The 14979-nt window shown below is 34.3% G+C and overlaps 1 protein-coding gene across 2 annotated transcripts; it reads left to right on the forward strand.

The window, feature by feature from the left end:
* Positions 1 to 12848: 12848 nt before the first annotated feature.
* Positions 12849 to 14502, forward strand: LOC107903960 (uncharacterized). Of its 2 annotated transcripts, none has more exons than XM_016830190.2 (2): positions 12849 to 13699; positions 14226 to 14502. In XM_016830190.2, exons 1-2 carry the CDS (start codon positions 13357 to 13359, stop codon positions 14243 to 14245), a joined length of 363 nt encoding a protein of 120 aa, XP_016685679.1. In that variant the 5' UTR covers positions 12849 to 13356; the 3' UTR covers positions 14246 to 14502. The 2 variants fall into 2 exon arrangements, with proteins under 2 accessions (XP_016685679.1, XP_016685680.1); XM_016830191.2 differs by having other exon boundaries at positions 12881 to 13690.
* Positions 14503 to 14979: the final 477 nt, after the last annotated feature.

Genomic DNA, 14979 nt, shown 5'->3' on the forward strand with positions numbered 1-14979 from the left:
TGGGCGATTGAGTGCTGTGTGGTGCATTTAGTTTATTTTTTTTGTCTCACGCTAGTGTGTTTAATTTCACCGCCACTGCTGTTTTTATAAACTCACCCTAGGCGAGGATGTATTTACACAAGTGTTTTAGTTTACATCTTTTCGGATTTGTAATATTCAATTATCATATTTTATATTAATAAATTCAAAGATTGAGTCCTTAAAGTATTACTTATACAAAAAGATATAAAAGAAATTAGTTTTACATAATTTCTACCTTGAATTTAGTAACTAGGTTCATTTTAGTACTCTACTTGTTTTTTTAGTCTACTTTGATTCTTGAACTTAACAACTAAATTATTTTTGGTGCCTGCAATTGGAATCTGTCAAAATTTGATGATGTAACTAATGTTATTAGAATATGATTGGGTCGAACTGATAAAAAACTAATCGATATAACGGTCCAAACAAAAGGGTTGAACTGATTGACTTAAAAATTGCTTAAAATTGGTAAAAATCTAAAATTGAGACAAAAATCGACAGGTGAACTAGTTAAATATTTTATTTTAAAATTTTAATGAAATTTTAATTATTTGTTTAATAATTTTTAGTTTGGCGATCGAACCGATCGAACTAATTGCATCGAGAATCGATGGGCTGACTATTCATGTAACACTCTATACCTAACTTGATCGCTAGGTTTGAGCTATAATGTGCCACATTCGTCGCCAGAGCAACTATGATCAAATTACGAATTACAAATTATAAGTAGACAATACAATAAATAATCATTCTCGAGTCTTATACGAGCTTACAAAAGCTTTAAAGTTAACCCGGAATTGATTTAGGACTGAATTGTAAAAAATTCAAATTACAATATTGATATCGTGACATAAGGGATTTCCTCGTCGCGACGTGACATACTATTTTGGTCTCGTCTGGATGACGAGGTTCCTCGTCTCGTCATGACATTATAGGTCATTACTCGTCGCGACGTCACATATTGTTTCTGCAATTCTGATGAATTACCAACCTGCAATGTTACTAATTCAATTCTAGACATATTCCATTCATCAACAATAATATAGACAACATACTAACATTAATTTATACACTCAAATATCTTATTAATCATAAACCAAATAATCAATGAAATTCATTCAAAACTTATACTTTCAAACCTATAAACTAAGATTATCACTTTTACCTAATGTCTTTCACGTTAAACATGTTCACATATATGTATATACATACTCATTCTTTCATAATATTTATACTACCATATTTAAGCATATGTCAAGTTCACATATATGTATATACATACTCATTCTTTCATAATATTTATACTACCATATTTAAGCATATGTCAAGTCATTTGATTAGTTCAATTATACATTGCATTCAATGCATCATCCCATCTTTCATACCTTAAACTATGGAAATTCTAAGTTGCATATATATATACACATATCAAACAAGCTAAAAATATATATATAACATGTTTAAGACATCAAATTCAACATGACTCAACCTATTAGGTACATGCCAAGTTAAGAACAAAATAGAAAACGAACAAACATTGTTGAGTCCAAGATTGTTGATTGGATGCTTGAAATCTCGAATTGAACCTAACCTGTATACGAAAAACAAACCAAACACTGAGCAAAACGCCCAGTGGTAAATTTATGATTCAAGATAACATAAAAAAAGGTTATGTAATGCACAAATCTAAATCAAGCTCAATTCGTATTCATTCTCATGTCATTTATATCAAACACTTCAATTCCAAATAATCATTCTTACACCAATTTTGTTTACCTACTCAAGTGTATATTCATATTAGCTTAGTTTACCATATAGCCTATTCATATTCATTTGACAAATATGTATTAAATAATTTAGCAAACATTACACATTCATAAATGCCCAATTTCATGTATCCTTTCCACATTTTCCGAGTCCATAAGCATTAGTATTATTCAAATAACCCTCAGGGCTCATTTTCAACTTAATTTGCATAATATTGTATTTCACATTTCCATTACATTTCATTCATTACCATTGAACCAATTCATGAATTTTTAACTTTATTAACCAGATATGGACTCGGTGTGGATATATGGATCCATCACCCTGGGTTGCCCGACAATAATGGTGCTATAACATATATAATATCATCCTGAATTGCCCAACAATAATGGTTTTGTCAACTCAATCAATCTTTTACCCCGGATTGCCTAAAAACGATGACTCAAAACATAATATCTATCATCCCGAATTGCCTGACAATGATGTTTTTACTCAGTACTCTGACCCTATGGCATGCCAACTATATCCTACTCGGTCTGAACAACTAATAGGGTATTCTATTTTCGATTCATTATATATAGTTTAAATTACAATTCAATAATCACAAATCAATCAACATATCACAATCCCATAACTTATATAACAGATTTCAACACAATTTCATGCCAATTATCAAATATCAAGTAAATTATAAGTTTTTTACTTTATTCAATTGGTCCCTATCTTGGAAATTAATCTCAAACACATCAAATTAGTTCAAGTAATCCTAAATAACTCACCTCAAATAACTATATAAAATGACATGAAAATGCATCAATTAAATTGGTCCCGAATCATACAAATACAAACCGAAAATTCTGAGCTATTTTTCGATGATTTTGGATTTTCCTTTCCCTCTCGACGAATCCGGGTCGACATTAGCTATGGATTAACATAAAACATATAACACTATCAATAATCAACCAATTCCAAATCAATTGTCAATTTACACAAACTTTGCAATTTATTCAATTTAGTCACTAAAATCAGGACTAACATAAATTTCAATTTAAAACTCCACATAGAAATCCAATTTCACTAATATCCATAAAGGGCCTCCTATTTCTTATTTATAAAATCAATTTTACATTTTATTCACTTTGGTCCCTAATGTACAAAACTATCAATTAAGCTTTACAATTTAGTCCTTTTCACATCTAAGCTTAAAATGTATCAATTTAACACCAAAAACTTCAAGAAATCAACAATTTTATAAATTGGTATATGGGCTAGCTAAATCAAGCCCTCATGACCTCAAATGTATAAAATTACAAGAAAATGACTAAATTGTACTAGCCAATCTTTGGTCGAAAGCTTCAATGTAACACCCTGTACCCGACCCGACCGATGGGTCCGGTTACAAAATGTCACGTCATCTCTAAAAAAACTATGGACAATTTACAACTAAATTGTACGATTAACATGACTAAAACAACCAAATATGCCTTCTTTAATCATACTTAACTTAGTTCACATATTATCAGTAACATTTTAATATGTTTAATTAGCTGACCTGCTAAATGAAAATACAACTATAAATTTCTAGTTTAAAAATCTTAACAGGCAAACTTATGAAAGATTAACAATAATAGCTTTAACATTATGGATTTAAATAATGATGTTGAATGGTTTTATTATGGATTCAAATGTTCAACCCATAAGCTAATTTTCTTTGGGTTGGAATTATTTTGGGTGAATTTTTATTATCTGTAATGACCATGGTTTGATTTTGAGTTGAATACTGTTTTATTTGATTTGTGATTATTTTTAATGCATGCATGCAAGCTCTAGACATAGATGATTGTGTAGCATGTTATTAGATCTGATTGAATTCTGAAAATATTAATTATATTTGATTATAATCGGTTGATACAGGCAAGTATTTGAAAGAATATTTGTAGCACTCTAGACATAGAAGTTGCAATCTGTATAAGGAATGGGAGAAAAATTCGGATATCATTCTTGAATTCTGTAGACATACAAATACTCAGAATGATAGCTCAAAGTCTGGCTTTCGAAAGAAGCAGACTGCAGTAGTGATTCCCTGAGCAGTAGAATGGTCAAGATTTTGCCAGCATTATTATATTATAGAAATAAACCCAAGTAATGCCAACCTTTATCATTCAACAATATAAACTATTTCCTACTTATTCTTTGAGAATTTCCATAAAATTAATTACCCTAGCATATTTTTAGTCATAATTGATTTTCTTAATCATTCATTACATTTATTTATCAATTAATCACCTATTCTTTTCGTTCAGTTTAATTAGTTAGTTTCATAGTAATAGCATAACCAATTATTTTAGTCAATTCTGATTCTTATGGAGACGATACTCAATCATCACTTTATTACTTGATTTGACATGTATACTTGCACATTCTCATTACACATTCACAACCGACACTAACCTAAGGCCTATAAATCTAATTACTCAGAACTGTTTAAGGGATTTTCCCCCTCTATTAGGTTTCATACTTTTAGTTTTAGGTTTTTATTTTATAAGTTTTTACTTTCAGTTTATTATTGTTCTTATTTCGTTCATTCGGTTGATTCAGACTGTGGATCACTTAGACTTTATCAAGAATTGCACTTCAAGTCTTCAATACAATCTTCAAAATATTTTTATTTCTCCTTAATTGATTTTTAATATTTATATGTTTCAATTCAAATCTATGATGATGTTTGATAGATCTATGAATAACTAAACCCTTAGGGAGATTAACAAGCGGATGTGGAATTAGTTGACAATTAGTTAGGGCTTCTTAACAGATCAGATAATTTGGGAAAAGATGACTTAAACCTTAGGCTTAACAACCCTAGGAAGTCATTTAGATAGAAAGGAATCCGAGAGGAGAAATCTACTGGGCACCCCTTAGCTTGACCCGGTTTGACCTGTGACATAGAGAGATAAGTAGTGCTTGCCGACTCATTAGGTTAGTAGAAGGCCGAGAAGCCCTACTTGGTTAATGACTAGCTGATTGAGTAGAACCCAAAATAGGAGTTAACTATGAACATTGAAGCAAGTTAGTCTTCTACCTTTAGAATATGAGAAATATATAATCTGTTTCTTTTGATATTTTATATTCTTTGCATTATTCTTATTTTCACTTATTTTATGAATAATCGTAATATAATTTGGATTAAGTACTATTTAGACCTATTAGCGTAGAAGTTAGTATTATTGTAATCAAGCCTCCTTTGGGTACGATATTCGGAATACTTATGTGTTCCGTTGTAATTTCTATATTACAACCTCACCTGTATGCTTGCGAACACCGCTTTAGTTCTTATCTTTAATTGCAGTATTCTCACTTCTAACATTAGTATGCCGGGAGGCGGTCAAGCATCAGATGTGATATCAATCTGTGTATTGAGTTCTTTTATAATGTTTCATCGGGTAATATAAAAGATATTAAATGTGAAATTATGATATTGATAATGGTAAATAATGAATTGAAATTTAGCATGTGAAGTATGTTGGTTTGAACTTGGAATATTTCCATTTGAGAATTATGAGTGTGATTATATATTAAATTTCACCTTGCTGAAGTTGTTGTGTTATGCCATGATAGGTGAAATTGTTTTGCATAATGATTTGTATATGTTAAATAATTAAGGTAAGTTAATTGTTTATATTGTATGAGTTTACTAAGTATTCGTAATACTTACCTACTGTTACTACTTTCTTTGTAGATTTTGGATATTCAGAACATGTCGATTGGATCAACAAGAAGCTCACACCATCTTTCTCCCGATTCGGTAGACTTTTTATTATTTTGAACTTGGTTATATGTGGCATGTACATAGGAGTGTCAAGTGGTTGTAATGTTAAGTATGTTTGTGGTATAATTGATGTTGAAAACTTGTGGCAACTTTTGGATGTGATAAAATGTTTATGTTCAATATTTTGGTATTTGGGTTATATAAATATAGAGGAACATGTTCAATAGGTATTGCATATATTTTACTTGTACTATGGATTGAATGTATGGCATGAAAGAGATTACTATACTAAGTCCGTTGGGGCAGTCTGTTCGAGTAAATAGACTTTATAAGAATGTTCCGTTTGAAGTACAATGGACTATGTTTCCGACAAATTTGATGGAGTTACCGCTTGGGGAGTTTGACCTAATTCTGGGTATAGACTGGTTAATTGAGCACCGAGTTAGTTTGGATTGTACAACTAAGAGGGTTGTTCTGAGGACCGAGGATGAAAAGGAAGTGGTTATGATAGGTGAGCATTGAGATTACTTATCTAATGTGATCTCCACTCTAGTGGCTGAGAAATTGGTTTGGAAAGGGTGTGAGGTCAGGCGTATTTGGCTTACGTTAGTGTTTCAATTTTTGAGGACTCTTCTGTTGGGGATATCATAACAGTGAGGGAATTTTTGGATGTTTTTCCTAAGGAGTTACCGAGTTTACCTCGGAATCGAAAAGTTAAGTTCGACATTGAGCTTCTACTGGGTACAGCTCCGGTATCTATCCCTCCATACCGTATGGCACCGAATGAGCTTACAAAGCTTAAGGCTCAACTTCAAGAGCTTCTGTATCGTGGTTTCATCTATCCTAGAATGTCTCCGTAGGGGGCACCGGTTCTGTTTGTGAAGAAAAAGGATGGTACCATGATCATGCGCATCAACCACTCACAGTTGAATAAACTGATTGTGAAGAATAAGTACTCATTTCTGAGGATCAACTTTTTGTTTGATTAGTTCCGAGTGGCTTCAGTATTCTCGAAAATTGATCTCTGATCTAGGTATCATCAGCTTAGAGTTAAGGAAGCTGTTATGTATAAGACGACATTTAGAACTCGTTATGGGTATTACGAGTTCCTAGTTATGCCCTTTGGTTTGACGAATGCTCCGGCTGCATCCATGGATCTGATGAACCAGGTATTTTAGTCGTATCTAAATCTATTCATCATAGTCTTCATCGATGATATTTGGTGTACTCTAAGACTGATGATGAGCATGATGAGCATCTTAGAGTAGTGCTTCAGACACTCTGAGAGAAATAGCTCTACGCTAAGTTGAGCAAGTGTGAGTTCTGGTTGTGAAAGGTAACTTTTCTAGGGCACGTGGTTTCTACTGAGGGGATCCGAGTTGATCCTAGAAAGATTGGGGTTGTGCTTGATTGGAAACAACCTAAGAATGTATCTGTGATCCGTAATTTTCTAGGTCTTGCGGGTTATTATCGGTAGTTTGTTGAGGGTTCTCTCTGATTGCAGCTCTTTTGACTAAGCTTCTGCATAAAAATGTTCCTTTTGTCTGGACTGATACGCAACAATCGAGCTTTAGAAAGCTCAAGTTTGTTCTGACTCAGGCTCCTGTTTTGATACAACCTGAATCTGGTAAAGAGTTTATGGTGTTCAATGATGTGTCGCACGTCGGTTTGGGATGTGTATTGATGCAAGATGGTAAGGTGGTAGTTTATACGTCTCGTCAGCTTAAGTCACACAAGGGGAATTATCCGACGCATGATCTTGAGTTAGCTGCAGTGGTATTTACGTTAAAGATTTGGAGGCACTATCTATATGGTGAGAGGTGTATTATCTACACCGATCATAAGAGCCTCAAGTACCTCCTTACTCAGAAGGAGTTGAATCTTAGACAATGTTTATGGATTGAGATGCTCAAAGATTATGACTACACGATAAAGTATCATCATGGTAATGCCAATATGGTGGCCGATGTTCTCATTCGTAGAGTGATGACTAATTTGAGAGCAATGTTCACTCGTCTTATTCTGTTAATGATTTGGGTCTGTTAGCCGAGTTTCAAGTTAAGTCGACTTAGATTGGACAGATTCGAGAAAATCAGTTAGGGGATGAGTCTTTGTTTCTACGGTTTCATCAGGTTGAGAATGGCAGTACTTTTGATTTTAAATTGAATAAGGATGGAAATCTGTGTTTCTGAGGTCGGGTTTATGTACCGAATGATTCTGATATGAGATGGTTGATTCTGAGAGAGGCGCATAGTAGCCATTATGCTATGCATCTCGGTGGTAATAAGATGTATCAAGATCTCCGAGAACTGTACTAGTGGCTGAGTTTGAAATGAGAGGTAACGGATTTTGTTGCTCATTGTCTAACGTGCCAGCAAGTTAAGGTTGAACACCAGTTGCCTTCGGGTTTGCTAAACCTGTTAAGATTCTCTTATAGAAATGAAAACGAGTGACGATGGTCTTCGTTAGTGGGTTGCCCTTGACACCCACTAAAAAAGATTCTGTTTGGGTCATCGTAGATCGACTGACCAAGTCTACTCATTTTATTCTGGTTCGGACGGACTACTCTCTACAAAAGTTAGCGAAGCTTTATATTTCTTAGATTGTAAGATTGCATGGGGTTTCGACTTCGATAATTTCTAATAGGGATCCTTGCTTCACTTCTTAGTTCTAGAAGAAACTGCATGAGGCTCTGGGTTCGAGATTGGACTTCAATACTGCGTTCATCCTCAGATCGATGGTCAATCTGAAAGGGTGATTCAGATACTGGAGGATATGCTTCGGAGTTGTGTGATTGATTTCTGAGGTTGTTGGGAGGATTTTCTACCGTTAGCTGAGTTTACCTATAATAACAGTTTCCAGTCTAGCATCCAGATGGCATCTTACGAGGTTTTGTATGGTCGTAAGTGTCGTACTCCGTTATATTGGACTGAGTTGGGTGAATAACAAATTTTAGGTCTTGAGCTGGTTTTCGATACTAAAGATAAGGTTAGACTGATTCGGGATCGTCTGAAGGCGACTTCTGATAGACAGAAGTCTTATGCAGTTTTGAAAAAGAGAGATATCGAGTACGCTGTGGGTAACTTCGTATTCCTTAAAGTATCTTCGTGGAAGAAAGTTCTGAGGTTCGGTCGTAAGGGCAAGTTGATTCCTAGGTTCATTAGGCCGTATCAGATTCTGAAACATGTGGGACCGATCGCTTATCAGTTAGAGCTACTTCCAGAGTTAGATCGTATCCATAACGTGTTTCACATCTTGATGTTAAAGCTGTATCGGTCTGATCCATCTCACGTTGTTTCTATTGAGGAGATCGAGGTTAGATCGAACTTGACTTTTGAGGAGGAGCCAGTTCAGATTTTAGATCGAGATATCAAAGTTCTGAAGAGAACGTCCATACTGTTAGTAAAGGTTCCGTGGCAAAATCATGGCATTGAGGAAGCCACATGGGAACCTGAGAACTTGATGAATCAGTAGTATCCTCATCTGTTCGGATTAGGTAAATTTTGAGGTTAAAATTTCTTTTAAGGGGGTAGAATTGTAACGCCCTGATTAATTTAAGTTTGTTTTTGTGGAATTTGAAAAAATGTGTATCTGCTTCAGTAGTTAAGTGTTCTGGGTGTGTGCTTGAGGTCTTGGGTTCAAGTCTTACATTTGCAAATTTTGTAATTTTTAATCCTAGCCTTATCCTTGGTGGGTTGGGTTATATTTTATCTTTAGGAACTCATATCATAATAAACCTATTGGTTCGAGTGGTAAAGAGGTTGCTGTGCTAGAGGTCCTGTGTTTGAATCTAGGTGTGAGAGTAGGTGGTATTTTTGCCTCAGTTGGTTGAGAGAGTTTCGATGAGATTGGAAGTCTGAGTGAATGGGGAGTTGGGATTTATCTAATTTGTTTTTTTTGTTTATTTTATTTTATTTTATTTTTTCTTTTTTCTCTCTCCTTAAGAAATTAGACGCGAGTTTTTCCCTTTCTCTACGTTTTTCAGTCAATTGACAAATTATTTTCCATTGCTCTCTACTTCTGTCACAATTTTATTATTCAATCTCGGTATTTCGGTTCTTCAGTTTCCTTGCGTATTTTGGTAAGTGGTGATAGAATGTTTTTACTCGGGTTCGGGGAAATTTCCTTTAAATCTATTTAGAACGATGTTGTTTTTCTGTGGGTATTGAATTTGTGTTTTTGGCAGCAGAGAATCAGGAGCTTCTGGGTTATTCTCTTGCGGAATCGTAGTTGAAGTCGTTTGGGAAATCGGGTAAGCGTTGAACACTTAAATTTCACCATTTTCAGTTTCGTTGTATTTATTTTAGACTGATTTTGGAAGATTTGTTGTATTTATTTTAGGTGATGGTTGACTCAGGAGTGATTTCGCATGAAAATCATACCAGGTGTGTACTCCTAACGCGAAAAACTGAGTTTCAACGAAAGTCAAAAGTGCTGTTTGTCGATGCCACACCGGTGTGTGGCCAGCCGTGTGGTTGGCCGTGTGGGAGACACTCCCATGTGTCTGATGAAGGTGTGGCCTTGCACAAGACACGACCGTGTGATGGTGTGAGTGTGGCCGTGTGGGCCACACGGGCTAGGCCAAGTTGGGTGTGTGGGCCCACACGAGCATGCCACACGAGCGTGTGGGTTTTGGGCTAGACCGTATGGGCCACACGGGGAAGGCCAATTTAGGCGTGTGGGCCACACGAGTGTGTGGGCCCATAGGGGCATGTAGGCTTATAATTCTGAAATTTTTTCTAGGGTCGCACGGGTCGTTCCCATCGATTGTGGCCCTATCGTAGGGTCGGTAAGGGCTAACCAAACCCTAAATTATGTGATCTGATATTTTGATAGTCTGGTCCGAGTAGGACACCGATATGTATAACTGACTGTTCTGCTTAAGTATATATGTTATCTGTATATGAGCATGTTATGCATGATATTACTGTATCTATATTTTGTATCATTGATTGGGGTGATAATGGTATATGCAGAGGAAGTGGTCTGTATGGTGACTTTTCGCCTATATTCTGGCAGCTTGTCTACATATTATATGTCATGTGTCACATCGACACTATATGGTGTATATGGATATGTGGGTGTTTTTAACCCCATATGGTGTGATGGGATGGTCCAAGATGGTGTGTAGAAGATGGGGGTAGGATTCTGGATATCTGCTCTGTTTATCTGATTCTGTTATCTGCATCTATTATGGACCTAAGTTCGAATCTGTATCTATCTGTATATGATTTTTTGTGTATATTGCATGTCTACTTCTGTTGAGTTACACACTGAGTTTACGAAAACTCACATCTTTTTGTTTGTTCTTTACAGGTAATCTACAGACTTAAACGGATATGTGCGACGGAGTCTCACGGTGACCACAAGTTCGTGAACTGTATAAAAAATGGTTTTTATTTAAATTAAGGAATATTTTCTGAGAGTTTTGTAATTATTGGACTCTCCAGACTGTTTGATTTTTATTTGGTTTTGGATGCGTTTTGACTCTTTTATTGCGACGTTTGACTAGATTCACGGTTTTAAGAAAACAAATGTTTTTCTAAAAATACGAGCTGAATTTCTAAAATATAACGATTTTTAAGACTTCCGCTGTAAATTATGTTTTGGCAAATGAATTAATTAAATAACGTTTTTAGTAAAAGTTATATTAACGAAAATGAATTATAAAACTTGGATGTTTTATTAAACAACTATACAAAGTTTTATCGAAGTAACACTGATTTCAAAACCCTTCATCGTAACATTACCAGATTCGGCCATAACGTCTAGGCCGGGTTTGGGGTGTTACAGGATCCCTCTTTCATATATTTCATTTCAAAGTTATTAGAGAGAAAAACATTCATCCGACACAATATATTAAAGTCCTTTGCAACAAGAAAAATATTGTCAACATATAGAACCAAGAAAATAAATTTTCTCTCATTGACCTTTTGATATATACATAACAATGTTATCATATAGGATAGGTCCGCGAAACTGGTCAAATAACCAACCATTGAATAAAATAGGCCGGCTTGGCTGCCATGAATGATGGATCACGAAATGAAGTTTAATACTTTATATTAATATAAATCACTACTTGGAGCTCTCTAATTTTCCCTACTTGCAAATAGGATGCAAGTGGAGCGAGATGGAGATGAATGTTACCAAATTCATTACCTTTTGATAATTAGAACACTCTATCCCACCACTTACCATGTTCCATTATGGATGTGTAATTAAAAAAAAAAGGACTACTATTTTCATGGACGTGTGATACTTTCATTCTGATCTGCTTTGCTCTACTTCAATTTGATTTGTACTAGTTATTTTTAATATTTTCAATCATTCTAAAGGTAAGCAAATACTTCAACACTATTTTTCAAAATTATATATTTAAATATAAAACCCCTCTATGTCTAAACATGAAACTTTATACGAACTCAAACACATTTTATCCTTTTAATAATTATATATAAAGGTAAAATGATCATACTATATAGCTAGGCAAGGTGGGACAAGCAATTACCATAGTTACCCTGTACTCACAGTCTAAAAAGAAATTTGCTTTGTTCTGCCCAGATTAACTTTTCATTAAAAAAATTGGTAAAAAGACCTATCTAGTCCTTGTTAGTTTTGAAATTGAGCAAATTGGTCCCTCTAAAATATCAGAGCAATTTAATCCTTGTCAATTTTGAAAGTGAGCAACTAAGGACAAGTGATTGGTATAATTTCAAACTTAGATCAATTTTGAAATTGAGCAAATTGGTCCCTCTAAAAAAATCAGAGCAATTTAATCCCTGTCAATTGTGAAAGTGAGCAGCTAAGGAAAATTAATCACGATGTTAATATTTCCCATCAATTGTAAATGATTCTGATGGTAGAATATCAAATTTAGCCCTTAAAGTTCACACATTATATTAACTTGGTCCTAATTTAATAAGTTTATCTCGTAACATTTGTGTAAATGTTGAGACTGAATTAGTTGAATTTTTTAGAATTAAGGCCTAAATGACAAAATATGTAAACATTAGAGGCTAAATTTGTTATATACTAATAAAAAATGTGTGCAATTGACGGAAGACATTAACATCGTGATTGTCCTTAATTGTTTACTTTCGAAATTGACAAAGATTAAATTATTACAATTTTATTGGGAGGGGCTAATTTGCTCAGTTTCAAAATTGAAAAAAAAAACATAAGAGATCTGTTTTCTTTTAAATAATTAAAAGTGGATCAATTCAAGTGATTCGGGTTATCCCTACTTGCAAATGAATTTTTGTATAGAAATAATTGTTTTTGTAGATATTATAAATTAAAGGAAAAGGAGAAGGATAAAAAAAAGAGTATGATATTTGAGATGTGAAAAAGAAATTTGGAGACAATTTTTTGTCATATGTTTAGAATTTTAATTTATACAAGTGGGAATGTTAATTGTTAAACGCCGAATTAAAGAGGAGCAATAAGGATAGGTTGAGTGTGATCTTCCTTTTTATCTACTTTTATTATGTAGCTTCTTTTTTTTTAATATTTGCTAAATAAGGTCAAAGTTGAGACCGATAAGATAGGAACCAAAGGCTGCCCATTCATTTGAGTTTTGCTTTTCCTCACAGAACACAAGTATCCAGTCTAGTCCTCCAATCAAACGCCCCTTTTGTTAACTGTCTCAACTTTATCCATTTGCCTTGTTTTTAGCAAAACAATGTCTACTTTAGTTCCTGATTTCCCAAATCTTTCTTAATTTTTCTTCCGATTTTCATTTTCGGGTTTTACAAATAGATTTCGTCTTCCAATTTTCCCTAGAAAAAGAAATAAAAAAAATGATGCCAAGTGAACAGCAAAGTCATGATCAACATCGGGATCCGTTATCGTGTGTTATTTACGAGCTGTCGGCGCTAGTCCTGAATCTCCTCCGATCGCCACCGACGCCGGTTCCGACTAAGATATCGGCGGTGGGATTCGCTTGGCTGATGCTAGGGATATCGGTTTCTTTAATGCTTTGTGGATCAGTGACTTTCTTTTTAGGGTTCGTGCTGATGCCCTGGGTTCTTGGTCTGCTCATGTTCTTTTACGTTGCTGGGATTGTTTCAACGATTTCGATGTTGGGCCGTTCGATTCTTTGTTATGCCATGGCACCTCCCTCACCGACAAAAGGTATTACCGGTAATTTCTTCATTCATTATTCTTTAAAAAACTAATATATTAATTGTTTTATCTGGGTTGATTTTGAAAGCGTCAAACGACATGGAAGTGTTATGTTTTGCCTCAGAATTGGACAAGTGTGTCCTTAAAATCTGAAACTTCATCTGTGAACTCGCCATGTTTCTTACATGTGTCCTTTATATTTATCCCTTGAGTCAACTTAATAACGTCATTGTTATATACATACTTGTTCATACCAAGTTTGATGGAGTTTTCTATTAAGATGCATTAGGATATGATGTGATTATATGATATTCTTTTATGGACAAGTTCCTCCTTGATCAAAGTAGTTACCTAGCGAGATACCATGTGTTGCTTTACTTATTTGATTAGCAGTGTCTTGTTTAAACCCGATTTGGTTGGCTAACCTTTTGAGCTTAGGATCGGATCTGGTTCATGACAATAAATTGAGCTGGGGTTGAATGGTATGATATTTATTCGAATTCTGCTAAAATGATAAAATCGTGAATACGATTTGACATTGCAGAATGGAAGCTTTTGTGGTGATTGATTTGAGAGAGAGAGGGGCATTGCTGCGTGAATTTACCAAAGTTTACTTCTTCCCAGAATTATGCAGGAGATGTGGATATATATTGCTGCTTTAATTAGTATTATACAACCAACCATTAAACATGTACTGGATTCTTTTTGGTTTTCTATCTTCAAATCGGATGGAATGTGGCATTGTTTGGAAGTAGCAAAAGCTGTTGTGTTTCTTCAATTTTTTTTTAAATATATGGGTATACAAAGTTTTTATATCTCAATATGTATGTTGGCCGTATCTACATGAGATCAATTGAATTTAGAGTATAATTCAATAAATACAATGTTTGGATGGATAAGTGGGACAATGCGAGTGATTCTGGGTATGTAGCGGTGTGCATCGGTGCCTGGGTGGGGACCCCTGCCTTTCTCCTCTTTTTAGGTTGAGTTAGGTGAATAGTTTGATGTATTTGAAAATTGAGTAAGTAATTTTTTTTATTATTAAAAATTGATTTTTTATTTATTTTTCAATAAAAAAGATAAAACACAATTTAACTTTTTTATATTTGAATTGTGTTGACACCATTTTTTTTTATGAAAACGGAGTTGACTTGGATTTTGAAAAATGAAAACAAAAACGGGAGTCGCCACCAATCTTTTTTAATAAAGTGTGATTGGATCACCTTAAAAAGTGGTTATTTTTAATAAACAATTTGATTTTATTAAAACAACGATTTTGGTCCACAAAATTCAGAAAA

The sequence above is a fragment of the Gossypium hirsutum genome, chromosome D05 (assembly GCF_007990345.1).
Source record: "Gossypium hirsutum isolate 1008001.06 chromosome D05, Gossypium_hirsutum_v2.1, whole genome shotgun sequence".
Taxonomy (NCBI): domain Eukaryota; kingdom Viridiplantae; phylum Streptophyta; class Magnoliopsida; order Malvales; family Malvaceae; genus Gossypium; species Gossypium hirsutum.

Coding starts and splice junctions, on each gene's coding strand:
- LOC107903960 (XM_016830190.2), top strand. CDS start 13,357: ATGATGCCAAGTGAACAGCAAAGTCATGATCAACATCGGGATCCGTTA. Junction 13,700..14,225: donor ACCGACAAAAGGTATTACCG/GTAATTTCTTCA, acceptor TTGACATTGCAG/AATGGAAGCTTTTGTGGTGA.